The sequence below is a fragment of the Seriola lalandi genome, unplaced genomic scaffold (genome assembly GCF_002814215.2).
Source record: "Seriola lalandi dorsalis isolate HSWRI2012SDOR001 ecotype SW California unplaced genomic scaffold, Sedor1 jcf7180002054543, whole genome shotgun sequence".
In the NCBI taxonomy this organism is placed as follows: domain Eukaryota; kingdom Metazoa; phylum Chordata; class Actinopteri; order Carangiformes; family Carangidae; genus Seriola; species Seriola lalandi.
Genome location: NW_019525096.1, coordinates 97,689 through 111,592, shown reverse-complemented (window position 1 = coordinate 111,592; position 13,904 = coordinate 97,689). Strand labels below are relative to the sequence as shown.

Below are 13,904 nucleotides of genomic sequence, written 5' to 3'. Positions count from 1 at the left end.
AGTTTAATAGCTGCTAGGCTAACGAGGTAGCCAAAAGCTATAAGTACGCAATGATTTCTTTAAAAAATATGCTAACAAAGCTAACAACCAACAAATAGCAATTAGCATCTTCTCCGATAGCGGAGTCACTCCCTTATCGGTCAGCTAACTTGAGTTAGCTCAAAGCTACCAACACAGTGAGCTGACCCCACAACCTGCTGCACCCCCAAAACCCCCATCCCCCCACCCCCCAAAAATCAAAAACAAAAACATTAAATGACTTTTATATCTTTTCACACAGAATCATAATCATAACCACTGTAATAATAATAATCATCACTGAATGGATCCACAGGTTCAACCAGAGCCACACATACAGAGTCAGCCATGTTAGAGACGACATCACTACGGTAACCATGGCACCAACATGGCTGACAGTGAGGTGGTCGAGCTGCATGTGAATGGCTCGGTACTGCTGGAAAATAAGGAAAAGGAAAGGAAAAGAAAGGAAAGGAACATTTAAAATTAAAAAGCAAGAAGCCACTCCCCAGCGCAAAATGGCCTAACAGAGAGCATGATGGGAACCGTGGTTTAAATTTGGGCAGTTGGTTTGGACAGCCCTCCCGCCTCCCCGACCCTTATTTCCTGCAACATCATCTTCATTGTCATCATCATCATCATCATTGCTGTCGCCGCCACCGCCGCAGTCTTTTGATGTTTGGTTTTAATGTTTCCAAGGCAACAGTCTCCATTAGACAGTGTGGTGAGGGGATGGGAGATGTGGTCGTCATGGAAACAAGAGGTCAGAGGTGGCTGATGTTGATGATGACATGGCTGTGTTAAAGGGGGCGTGGCCAGCTGGAAGATGTCCTGTGATTGGTTGATTTGTTGGTTGGTTGGTTGTTGGTCAGGTGAGCAGAAAACTGGAGGAGAGAACGAGAGTGTGTATAAACAACAGCGTGTGTGACACAGTGTGTGTGTTAACGTCGGTGTATACACACACCTACCTGTCATTAGAGAAGCTGACAGGTGGACTTTTTGCGAGTTTTCCCTGGAACTGGACTCTTCCTGTTGATCTGTCGCACAAGGTCGTAGAAGATCTGCACACAAACACAAAGACGTCAGAACTCAGGGGAAAAAAATCTAAATCTTAAGAAAAAGAGTCAAAAATATTTTAAAAAATGAATGAAGAATTCCTGAGATTAATCTTTTCATTTATTTTTAGGTGTTTCTAAAGCCAAAAATGGGCAAAGAAAACAACACTGAAGAGCCAATAACTGCATTTCTTCGAATGACCACTAGAGTCTGGCTCCAACAGTGAGTCAGTCCCCATAGACTCCCATGTTAAAATGTCCAACTTTACAGCAGAAATAAACATGTTTACAGCCTGGTACAAAAACTGTTTTGGTCTCTAGAGCTAATTTCCTCCTTCATGACACCTGTTCATACAACTCACCTGTTTACATTTTATTAAGGACTAAAGTTATGGAGAGTTGAGGGCGTGGCCTTTTTGAGTGACCGAATGCTCCGAAGTCTCAGCTCCACCTCTTTGCCCATTTTTGGATTAGCTGGGAGTTAGGGGCGGAGCCAGACACTGGCAGAAACCTGGGGGTGGAGTCCTCTGATGTAAATGTAAATAAAGCGTATGTATCTGTGTGTCACCTCGTTGACGTTGATCTTGCTCTTGGCCGAGGTCTCCAGGAAGGCGCAGGAGTTCCACTGGCGGGCGAGACCGATGCCGGACTCTTTGGCCACCACACGCTCCACCTCCAGGTCGCACTTATTTCCAACCAGGATCATGGGAACCTGCGACGGCACGCCAAATATTTACAATGAATATTTTTGAACAGGAAGGCGATAAGATGCCAACACTGCATCGTTTGACGGGTTGTGCTGTTTCGTGTATATATACGTATTGTAAAGACCCATCAAAAAGTCACATGACCACTACTCAAAGTATCAGTGGCAGTGACTTCTTACATTTAATTCCTCCAAATCAAATGCAAGACCACGTTTTGACCAGCAGATGTCGCCATTTCCACCAAATCAAACTCAATGAAACATTTAAGGAAAAGATGTTTCAAAGTGTTTCTCTGATCTGGAAATCTTCCTTTCTTTTTACACAATCAATTACTGCACTAATTAACACCGATTAATCAACCTTTTCTATTTGTTAGACAGTTGTAAGTTAAATATCTTTGGTTCATTTTGTTGGTTGGTTAAAACAATCAATTTACCTTCTGCTTTTAACCTATTCTTACATTTTATACAATAAATTATTATGAAAATAATTGTCAGAGTCTTAACTTTACAGCAGGAAGTTACATAGTTAGTTTTATGGGGTTACAATGTAATTTAATTTAATAATTTTTAATGATTAGCCTGTTGCACAGAGATAAAGGTGAGTGAATGTGTCTCCACTATGACTGTGTGTGTGTGTGTGTGTGTGTGTGTGTGTGTGTGTGTGTGTGTGCGTGTGTGTGCCGTACGTCCTCGGTGTCCTTCACTCTGAGGATCTGCTCTCTGAGGTCCTGAAGGTCGTTGAAGGTCGACTGAGCCGTGATGGAGTAAACCAGAGCGAAGCCCTGACCGTTCTTCATGTACAGGTCTCTCATCGCTGTGAACTGCTCCTGTAGACAGACAGGTGGTCAGACAGACAGGTGGTCAGGAAGACAGAGACAAATATGTCACATGGCCAAAAGTATGTAGACACCCCTGGACCTTTTATGGACCTTTCATTTCCTCATCGTTTTGTAATAAGTAGCAGCTGCTGGTGGTCGTGGATCTCCACCATCCAGGTCTGAATTAATCCAAACTCCAGGTAACATTTCCCACTTTTGGATTTTTATGTCATCGCCCTAGCAACGGTCAGAGCCGGAGCCATATTGTTTTCAGGTTGTCCGTCTGTCCGTCTCATTCTCGTGGACAAGATATCTCAGTAACGCCTTGATGGAACATCTTCAAATTTGAAAACATTCAAATAGGACTCAAGGATGAACTTATTAGATTCTGGGGGTCAAAGGTCGAGGTCATGTTGACCTCTCTAAATGATTTTGGCCTTGTGAACGCAATATCTCCAGAACTCCTCAAGAGAAACCCTTCACATATAGCAAAAACATCCAGTTGGATTCAAGGTCAAAGGTCAAAGGTCAAAGGTCACTGTGACCTCAGAAAACACTTTTTAGCCATTATTCAAGACTTTGACAAAAAATAATTATGACAAAATTTCACACAAATGATTAATATTTTATATGACTCCGGATAAACAGGGATGTGACCTGGAACTAGTCTGAGTGGCGGAGGGATACGACCACGAGGAGGTGATTCCAGTTTTCTTAGTGTCAGTATCTTGGGATTTCATGTTAGTTTCAGGCCCTTTGGTGCCAGTGAAGGGAAGTCTTAAAGAAGCAAGCAAACTGATCCAGGATCAGAGGAAAGACAGACAGACAGACAGACAGACAGACAGACAGACAGATCTTACTGTTCCTGCTGTGTCCAGGATCTCCAACATGCACTGTTGTCCATCGACCTCCACTTGCTGGAAAGACAGACAGACAGAATTTCAGAATAACATGTCACCAGACACTTAAAGACTTTCCCCCAGATGTTCAGGGTTCGAGTCCAAACTGTAGCCTCCATTAATTCACAGACTAATTATCTAAAAATCAAGCAATAACATGTCAGTTCCTTCAGAAGCAGCTCTCACTGACAGCTTTAATATTTAACCTGTAATCTTCGGTCGACCTTTAACACCTGCAGCTTTTACACTGCTCATATAATTTCACAGCTACTTGTGGAAATGAGTGCAAACGCACATCCTGTGTATTTGTTTATGTTTTAGAGCTCCTGCTCTCCTCACACCTTTAATGTAACACCCTCACATGTCTTACTAGCACTTAGTCAGCACTTTCATTGAACTTCTTCACTTTACCTCCTTAATAGATTTGGTATTTAGGACTCACACCAGTTTCCTACTGCATAGCATCTGACAGATGAATACATGTAATGTTTTACATATAGCTGACTAGATGGTTCAGATATGGAGGTTTATGTGCAGGTTTGACATAGATAGGCTGGGTGGGTGAAAACCAGTGAAAACCCTTCAGTGTCATTTCCATCTGCGGTACGTCTCAGATGGGCGTTTTCAGTAATGTGACCACATTTCTCAGCTTTTTTTTTTTTTTTTTTTAATGTTACAATCAAACAGAGAAATGCAGCGTGTTGATGTTGAGATGAAGGGAGTGGACCTGCTCGAAAGCTCCTGTTCTTCATTTATATTTCAGTTTTTTTTTTATAACACCACATCATATATCTAAATTTAGACAATCAGCTTTCTCTATAAAGGCTGTCAGCTGTGAAACACATGACCAGCTGAAATCAAATTAACTCCAGATATAAACTCCAAATATAAAGGCTCAGAGCTGCTCAGAGCAAAATAAAGCTGGACTCATTTCTAGCTAATTGATCCTGTTGTTAAATGTTTTTGTTTGACTGTTTGTTTTTTGGTTGTCTCTTCTTAAACTGAACATCACAATCACCGCGTTTCAATCTACTTACTCTTTCAGATCTGTAATGTCTTGTGGTTTTATGATACTGTTTATGTAAAGTTTTAATGACACTGCAAATGTAAAACCCAACTAGGGACACAAGATGAAAATTAGCAGCAGCTATAAACTCAGAAAAATATAAATTAAATTAAAATAAAATCAGTTTCATGCTTTGTCTGCATGGACCTTATTACATGAATAAATAAACTGAACCAACTTAAAAATAACAGATAAAAATCAAACTTTTTGACTCACTAAATCAAAATAATGAGGTAGAAAGTAAATATTGTGATAAAATGTCATAATTTTGAGACAATGAGTCAAACATTTTGTGTATTTTGTCCTATATAATAATTTTGGTTTACAATCACAGAAGTTTAACTTATTTAACTTTTGAACTTGGTATTGTCTAATCTTGAGTTTAAACTCAAAATTCTAATCTATTATCTTTTGACTTCCTGTGAGCGTTTTTTGATTTTTATCACTTTTCATTTATAATTTTTCCCTTTTTTGGCAGAGTTGGGCTTCCATACTTTATATTTACTCTTTTCCTTTCTTTATTGGATTTATTCTTTTCTTTCTCTACTGATAATTTTCCTTCCTCTCTTTCCTCTCGTTTCCTTCATCTTCTCCTCCTTCACTTATGTCGTTCCCTTTTCCTTTCCTCCCTTCTCCCTCTTTTGGATGTGGATGTTCGGCTTTTAGACGAACTGAGTCTGTCTGAGCTCCTGTCTCACATCACTTCCAGGTGGAGCATATACATATATATAAATATGTATATATATATATATATATATATATATATATATAGACATGACACAGAGCGGAGAGACAGACGGGTGGAAGCTGTCTTACCTTCCTGTAGGAATCCTCTATCGTTGGGTCGTATTTCTCCACAAAGATTCCCTGAACGAACTGGACAGTCTGGAGACAGAGAGAGAGAGAGAGAGAGAGAGAGAGAGAGAGAGAGAGAGAGCGAGAGAGAGAGAGAGAAGTAGGGCAGGAGTGTTAATGGAGCTCTGTTCTCTTCTGTATTGGAAGTCATTCGATTGGAATTAATGTGACACACTGACACATCTCCATTATATCATCTGGAGTAAAGCACTTCATTGTAGTGAGGGTTACACCAGTGTGTGTGTGTGTGTGTGTGTGTGTGTGTGTGTGTGTGTGTGTGTGTGTGTGTGTGTTGAACGGAAGGACTGAAAAAGGACTGACATCAGTTTTTATCAATTTTCAGAGAAATTCAGGGCAAAATTTTCCAGTGTTGCAAAAAATAAATCATTGTTTGAGTTGGACTAAATTAAAAAAGTCGGTCTGGAGTGAATATACTGTACTGTATCATATAGAATGTATCAGTATGTATTCATATGATTATTACTGTTTTATTCCTTTATTTATTTAATGTTAAATACCCAGTGCAACAGAATACGATACATCAGGATATATATAATGCTTGCTTTTATATATTGTTATATATAAAATTCATAATTAATTTATAATTGATATATAAAATAAATATAAATAATTTACAATAAAAAATCTCTTTTTGCTGATGTTGTTCTTCTGTTATATACTCGGCTCTTTTGATTTCCCTTGATAATTTTATTCTCTATAGTAAAAACAATTCAAAAAAACAACTTCAAATTACCATATTTCAGAGAGTCTGTTCACAACTAATTAGTTTAAACACCACACTGATCCATTACAAATACTGCTTTAAATAATACCTGGAATTAAACTGTTTCATGCACTAAAAGAAAAACAAGAAAAAAACAAAACCGTGTGAAAAATATAGAATGACCTCAGACTTGTGCTGAGTGGAGACGTAAAGTGGATTAAGTTACTCACCAGAGCTGACTTGCCGACTCCTCCTGATCCTAAAACAACCAGTTTGTATTCACGCATTCTGACTGTCTGTCTGCTGGGCGAGAGACACCGAGAAACACAGAGAGAGAGAGAGAGAGAGAGAGAGAGAGAGAGAGAGAGAGAGAGAGAGAGAGAGAGAGAGAGAGAGAGAGAGAGAGGGAGAGAGAGGTTACCAGGTTACTAATTTCACTCCGGGGCATCACTTCCCACAGCCAAACAGATAGCAGCATTACAGTAAGCCCCGCCTCCCGCTGCAATGCACCTGGAGTTGTGAAACTATCAATTACACACACACACAAACCAAGATTTCCTCCCTTTCACTGGGAGGTAATAATTACCCAGCATGCATCTGGGTGAGTTAATGAAAACAAGGAGGTCATGTGATCACACACAGCTGGTGGTGATGTCACAACTGTGGAATCCCTCTTGGTTACCGTTGCTATGTACACGTCTTTATTTCCTCTTTGGGACCTGTCCCAGTGTAAACACTGACCTCAAAACCAGGGGTCCTCATGGGGACCAGAGCCCGGACCAATGAGGTTAAAGGTCACTTCTGAGGTCCGGGTTAGGGTTAGTGGTGAGGTGTTAACTGGTCATGGTCAAGGTACAGGTTAGGGTTAGGCGTTTAGTCCTGGTTAAAGTTAAGGTGAGGGGCTGAGGAATGCATTACATCAACAACGGTCCTCACTACGATAGAAGTACAAACATTTGTGTGTGTTGTCTCCGTCATGTTGCTTCTTGTTGCTGCAACAACACATGATGAAGCATGACTGGTATGCTCACACATACACACAAACACACACATAAGTATACATATACACACACACACACACATATTTTCTAGAGACTTATCTCAACCCCTACCAAACTCTAACATAGAATTCTAACATAGAATTAGGTCAGGTAGAAACTTTCTCACCCTAAAAAAAAGCCTTAACGCTCAGACAGTTTCTGTCCCAGAGTCACGACCAAAATGTCCTCACTCCAAAATGGTCCTCGCTCCCAGAAAACTGAAGTTAGTGTACACACACACACACACACACACACACACACACACACACACACACATACACACTTATCTCATCACCACGGTTACCTTGGCAGACCCTTAACAGATATGAGAGTGAGTGTGTGTGTGTGTGTGTGTGTGTGTGTGTGTGTGTGTGTGTGGTTAAGCAGGTGGTGTCAGGACCAAACAGTAACATGTCTCTGTAACTACCATATTTCGAGTGCGTTATTTCACCCAGAATCCCCTGTGCTGGAAGATAAACTGACAACTGACCATGAAACTGATGGTGACATTAAGGATCTATTAATTCACATTAAATACAATATACTACGACTGTCACTAAAGATTTTCATTACTGATTCATCTGCTGATTCATTTCTTGATTTATCTAATAACTGTTCTTCTATAAAAAAATCAGGAAATTATCCATAAAGACATTTTCTCACAATCTAACATTTGAAGACTCAAACGTCTTGCTTTGTTTGACCAACAACCCCGAAGCCAAGGATGTTCACTTCACATTTACAGGTGAGTAACAAATGATATTTGACGAGGTGGAACTAAAAATGTTTGTTTGGTATATTTGCTTAAAAAAATTACTAAAATTATTAATTGATTATCAAAGAAGGTGCCTTATTCTCTTGGTTTGCTTGTTATGATATTCCACAACAACACAGTTCACTTAGCAACCACCTAGCAATACCCTAACAACCACGCTGAACATTCTAGAACTACCAAGAGACACCATGGCAGCCACTTTGCAACAATTTAGCAATCTCTTAGCAACAACTTGGCAACCACCAAGCAGCACACTAGCAGACACTTAATAACATTTCATAATCACATAATAACACCTTAGTAACACCATAGCTGCCACTTAAAACATTCAAACAACTACTAATAACTTAGTCAACAAGAACATAAACATTTCTATCAGAAAATGCATTTTATAGTTTAATTTATACTCCATTCCATTTTGGTTGATATTTCAACAATACCAAACTGGTCTAGAACTGCAATTCAAGATTCTTTTCGTTAATTTTTAATCCGTCAAATATTTTCTCTATTAATCAATTAACCTTTTTGTTGTAAAATGATGACTTTGAAGAATCCAAGGTATTGTCTCTAAAAGTATTGTTTTGTACATCCAAACAGTCCAAAAGCCACAAATATTCAATTTAAAACAAATAAAAAAATCAAATCCTCACGTTAAAAAAAGAACCAACAAAATTCTGGCATTTTACTTTGAAAATGATTGAAATGATGAACCAGGTATCTAAATTATCGCTGATTAACTTTCTGTTGAGTGATTAAGTTTCTCAGTTGAGTAATAATTCCATTGAACTGCTTCTTTTAAAACTTAATGTAACTATAATTTGTTGGGCGAACTTCAAAGCTGCTATGTAGAATTCGAACATTTCCAGCTTTGGCACCCCCCAGTGGTGGCATCAAAAAAAGACACTGTTGGACAGCAATGCGTGCTGATACAACAAATAAAAATTCTAGACAAAGAGATCGTCTATCAACACCCTAGAAGACACATCTTTACATCTCAGTTGACCCACATTGTAACACCTTAGTAACCATTTGTCAACACCCTAGCAACTCAACCCAGATGACTGGGTCAATGTTAAATGACTGTTTCACATAATGATGTTATGAAATCCATTTTGTCAGTGACACTTTGGCCGACTGCAACAGGAAAACGTTGTGAGTGAATTAACACCTTTGTTTATGAGTTAATGACCCCAATCTAACCATTACCCTGATGCTAAAGGTGCATGAAGAAGTGGAACAGGAAGGAGTTTACATCTGGAGTTTTCGCCGTCCAGCTGTGAGCGAAGGATTCAGCAGAGATGAATTTCAGTGCTTGAAGGTCTGAACAGATCCTGCCTCACTTCATCTCTCTTCAGTGTGATGCAACAAGTCCGAGCGTGTTCGGGGACTCTCAGGAAGTCGCTGACTGAAGAAGCAGCAGCAGGCGAGGCTGCTGAAGGGATTTCATTCTTTCTCTACTCTGTGTCATACACCTCTGTCTGTACCTGAGAGGTCCTGGATCTGGACTCTCCCCTCATAGTCCATGATGCTGTATCTTCACTAAACATGTCTGACAAGTCTGAGCAGTAACAGTGAAGTAAGTCTGAGCACTTAATCAGTTCTGCATCCAAATGGTGATTTACACGAGAGCAAGCTACAATTTAATTTAGAAGTTAACGAGCTGAAGCTTCTGAGTGTTGAACACTGGAACTGTGGATTTCCTCAACTGTGAGTTCAACCAACAACAACAAAACTTGGCTGTTGCCTTTCATTTGTTCACTGTGTTACAGTCTGTGCTATTTATGCTTTGACAAAGATGGTTTTCAAAAAGAAGAACCACCACTCTGTATCATTTTTGATGGTTGAGAAAATAAGGTGTTGTTTTTTCTCTACATAAATGATACCGGTGATCGACTGTAGCGTGAGTCAATGTCAGAACGTCAGATCATTATGGTGATAAGGGTAACGATTACCTTCACTGTCAATTAAGATGCCAATTATTTTTCTGATTAACTGTTTGATCGATACAACAACAAAATCTGAAGATATCAGCTTTGAACGTAAATAATAAGAGGTAATTTCAATATTTTTCAATCAACTAAATGAGAAAATAATCATTCGGTGGATCGATAACAGAAAATAATTACTAGTTTCAGCCCTAAATGTAAATCACTATTACAATTTTGAGTTATTTGTACAACACTGGTGTTAATTTAGCAAAAGTATGTCAGTGTAATCAGGAAAATGTACCTAAAGTATTAAAAGTAAAGTATTAAACAAAATGGCCCCTGTGACTGTTCTACTTCTATAGATCATATTATTAGATTATTATTACTCATGAATTGAGTTTTTATCTTTTTTTTTTGTAGGACTGATGATTCATTATAGATTAAACTGCTGATTGTTTTCCTTATTTTTGTTTGTCATAATTCTAAAAAATATTGAGAAATGTCGACATCATTACCAAGAAATCACAGTGACATCTTCACTGTGTTTGTTCTGTCCAACAGTCCAAGTTTTCTGATTTCAGCTTCCACTATGCAGAGTGGGAAAGTACAATTTCAAGGTACTTGTACTTTACTTGAGTCTTTTCTTTTCATGTCACTTTATCTTTTACTAAACGATCATAAACCAGGTGTCACTTTGGGTTCTGGAGAATTGTGATGGACTTTAGAGCCGAACCAATCAGTCGATCAACTGAAAAATAATCTGCAACTATTCTGATAATCGATAACTGTTTTAGACATTTTTTAAAAATATCCCCTGGTTCAAACTTCTTCTTTTCTCTGTTATATGTCTTTAAAAAATGAATATTTGGGGGTTTTCGACTGTTGGTTGGATATAAAAGACTTTTGAAGACGTCACCCTCGGCTCTGGGAAACTGTGATGGACATTTTATCAATATTTGTGACATTTCATAAACTAAACAATGAATTAATGAATCGAAAAAATTATCAGCAGATGAGTCAATTATCAAAAAAATATATCTCAGTTACTATTATCATTAGTTTCAATCATAAACAAAATATTTCTAGTTATAATCCGCCTCAACCAACTACAACAATGAAATGCTACACATTAATGCATCACTAATAATAATCTTCATTTCCCAAATTATATTTACATTTTCGATGCAGAACTATATCTTGCCACAGCACATGTCCACAGTGTGGTACATTGTTCGTCCTTTAACTGAAATAAAAGATGTGGATACTTCCTCCAGCTCTGTTCTGCTCTGTATTTTATCTGTACTGTTATGACCACACACTGTGTAGTTCTGCTTTTTCCAGAAGGCATCGAAGGCAGCACGATGTTAATCTACTAAAGTAAAGTTGTTGGAGGAGAAAGATGGACACACACAGACAGATCCCTGAGTCAAGCACAACTAGGTGGGGCCTGTCAATACCAAGTGTGTGTGTGTGTGTGTGTGTGTGTGTGTGTGTGTGTGTGTGTGTGTGTGTGTGTGTGTGCTGACAGTACAACAGAGGAATAAAACCAAGCCTTGTCTATACACTGCACACAGACAGATACACAGACAGACACACAGACAGACACACAGACAGACAGAAAGGTTCCTCCAAACTCTTAAACTCCGCAATTTGTTATGAGTTACTTCCTCTCTGTTTTTCTCCAGCAGAGCAGCGGGAGTTCCGCAGCTCTGTGGCTGCCTCAGAACGCTCCCTACCCGGCCAGCTCTGGCAGCAGGCCCCGCTGCCTGGAGGACAGGAGACAAGCAGAGGGGCTGAGACGCAAGGACCGCTACAGACACACAGACAGACAGCCGCCATGATGCCACCCAGCTGTCTGTCCGTGTCAAACATCCACAGTATTATTATTATTATTATTAACGGAGCTCCTGTCTGTCTGCCGTTCCGCCCGCCCGCCCGTCTGTCTGTCCGCCGGTCGGTCGCTTCCGCAAACCCAGCCCAGCTCGGCTTGGCACCGGCCTGTCTCCCTCCCTGCCTGTCTGCCTTCGCCTGGGTGTCAGTGTAAGCCCCCCGGTTAATCTACATCTATATGACGGAGGGAAGAAAGAAAAGAAAAGAGAGGAAAAACGCGAAAAGAGAGAAAAGAGAGAAAGGAAGCGGTACTCACAGTCATCCACCCGTCCTCCGCTGCGCTCTCTCTCTCTCTCTCTCTACCACTCTTCGTGGATGTCACTCTATCAGAGCCGCTCCCTCCTGCTGCCGCCGCGCTGACGTCAAGTTACACGCACGATGAACGTTGGCGTTTCCTGTTAATGCTTTCAAAATAAAGTCCATAAAAGATGAAAACGCAAATTCCATTATCTTGTGAAATATTATCATTGATACATACTTAAAGTACAAAAAGTACTCACTCTGCAGGGTGATTTCAGAATCATGTTTATTACATAATTATTAATTAGAGTCTTATTTTATTCTATAATAAAACATCATAATGTATTTGTGGATTATATTTTGTATTATTAATATGAATCTGTTAAGTAACTAAAGGTATTAAATTATCATTATGGAGTTAAAGTACAATCCTTGTCTCTGAAATGTGGTGTAGTAGAAGTATAAAGTAGCAGAAAAAGGAGCTACTCAAGTAAAGTACAAATATCTCAAAATTGTACTTATGCAGTAAATACATTTGGTTACTTTCCTTGACTCTAATAAATAGGAAATAGCAACAAATTACACTGATAAAAAACAACATGACATGTGGTTGAAAGCTCTGGAAACAGCTACAAAATGGACTTTGCGTTAAGAGTGTGATTGAAAATAAAGACTTGACATAAGGAACATTTTTCTTAATATCTTAAGAATAAGTTAGATAAAGGTATTAATCTGAAAATACAAAATTAGAAGGATGAATTCATATTAAATTACTGTCAAATTTCTTTTCCAAAATAAAATACTTATAGGAAAGACACATTAAAACTAATTGCAACTGGTTTGAAAGTAAAAGAAAAAATTCCAGAATAAAGTCCCTAATGAAAAATTTTCATGACAGGTAAGATTAATAAATAAAAACGAAAAAAACTGATGATTCTTAAAATGACTAACTTAGTTGAAAATAGAAACCAGTGGTAAAGCGACAAAAAATGTATTAAAAATCTGTAATTGACAGGTATTCAAATCATTTTTTCAAAATAAAGGCATTACAGCAATCTATAGATAACAATTATACAATCAAATGAAAGTATTTGTTCATAGATCAAGTGAAAATAAATATTAAATTATTGAAAGATACAGAATTTAAAAAAACAAACACATTTCCTCACAAATTTAGCAAATTAAAAAAGTAAAAAAAACAAAACAATAAATAAACCTTAAAATGTAAAGTCATGACTTTTAAAACGCCTTCTAGGCTATTTTCTTCACTGTCACTATCTGTTCTGACAGTTTAGTCTTTATGCTTTTATTCTGACAGCAGTCTGCATTTACTTCCTATTCTGCTCTAACTTCGTCACAAATTGGCTCAGTTCTTTTTTTTTCTTGTGACGTTTCAGCCTCGATCTCAGCTGCTTCCCGCTTCCTGCAGAGTAGAAACAGTAGAGATTGTTGTTTTAGTTTTACCAGAATAAAATGACGATATAACGTCACTTCCACTACTTTTAACTGCACACAGCTCTGTGACATCATCAGCCCTGTATGGATACTTTGCTCAAGGGCTCAAGGTTAAATGTATATATATTTACATAATTGGTTATGCAATGATTTTCTAAACCTTCCTGTTCACTAATTTGAAACTTTCCGGCTGCATCTCAAACAATCCCGTCATGCCTCTCACAAAAGTTTGATCCTTTGGATGAAATGAAAAAACCAAATGGACACAGCATCATCAATACATGATTTTTACTTTTCTGATTAATTTTCTGTTTGATGGACTGATTTGCAAATATTACACAACCAATACATTTTATATTCATTATGTTGTATTTTTTATGTATTATACAACACTCATAACGTACAATATATTATAGTACAATCTATAATATA

General features: G+C 38.3%; 1 protein-coding gene across 2 annotated transcripts; it reads right to left on the bottom strand.

Annotated features, from left to right (window-relative positions):
• Nucleotides 1-247: 247 nt before the first annotated feature.
• Nucleotides 248-12,144, bottom strand: LOC111661323 (ras-related protein Rap-1b). 2 transcript variants are annotated; one of them, XM_023414838.2, is made up of 8 exons: nucleotides 12,034-12,144; nucleotides 6,375-6,444; nucleotides 5,382-5,450; nucleotides 3,461-3,517; nucleotides 2,469-2,609; nucleotides 1,642-1,785; nucleotides 987-1,079; nucleotides 248-902 (listed from the first exon to the last, which is right to left on the bottom strand). In XM_023414838.2, the coding sequence occupies exons 2-7, from the start codon at nucleotides 6,429-6,431 to the stop codon at nucleotides 993-995; spliced, it is 555 nt and encodes a 184-aa protein (XP_023270606.1). In that variant the 5' UTR covers nucleotides 6,432-6,444; nucleotides 12,034-12,144; the 3' UTR covers nucleotides 248-902; nucleotides 987-992. The 2 variants fall into 2 exon arrangements, with proteins under 2 accessions (XP_023270606.1, XP_023270607.1); XM_023414839.2 differs by having other exon boundaries at nucleotides 6,375-6,447; nucleotides 12,034-12,091.
• Nucleotides 12,145-13,904: the final 1,760 nt, after the last annotated feature.

Bases quoted from the DNA above. Each gene is read 5' to 3' on its own strand.
- LOC111661323 (XM_023414838.2), bottom strand. From the start codon at position 6,431: ATGCGTGAATACAAACTGGTTGTTTTAGGATCAGGAGGAGTCGGCAAG. The intron at 1,786-2,468 runs GTACGGCACACA...GTGCCGTCGCAG, and splicing joins GAGTGAAGGACACCGAGGAC to GTTCCCATGATCCTGGTTGG. The intron at 1,080-1,641 runs GTGACACACAGA...GTTTGTGTGCAG, and splicing joins GCAAGATCAACGTCAACGAG to ATCTTCTACGACCTTGTGCG.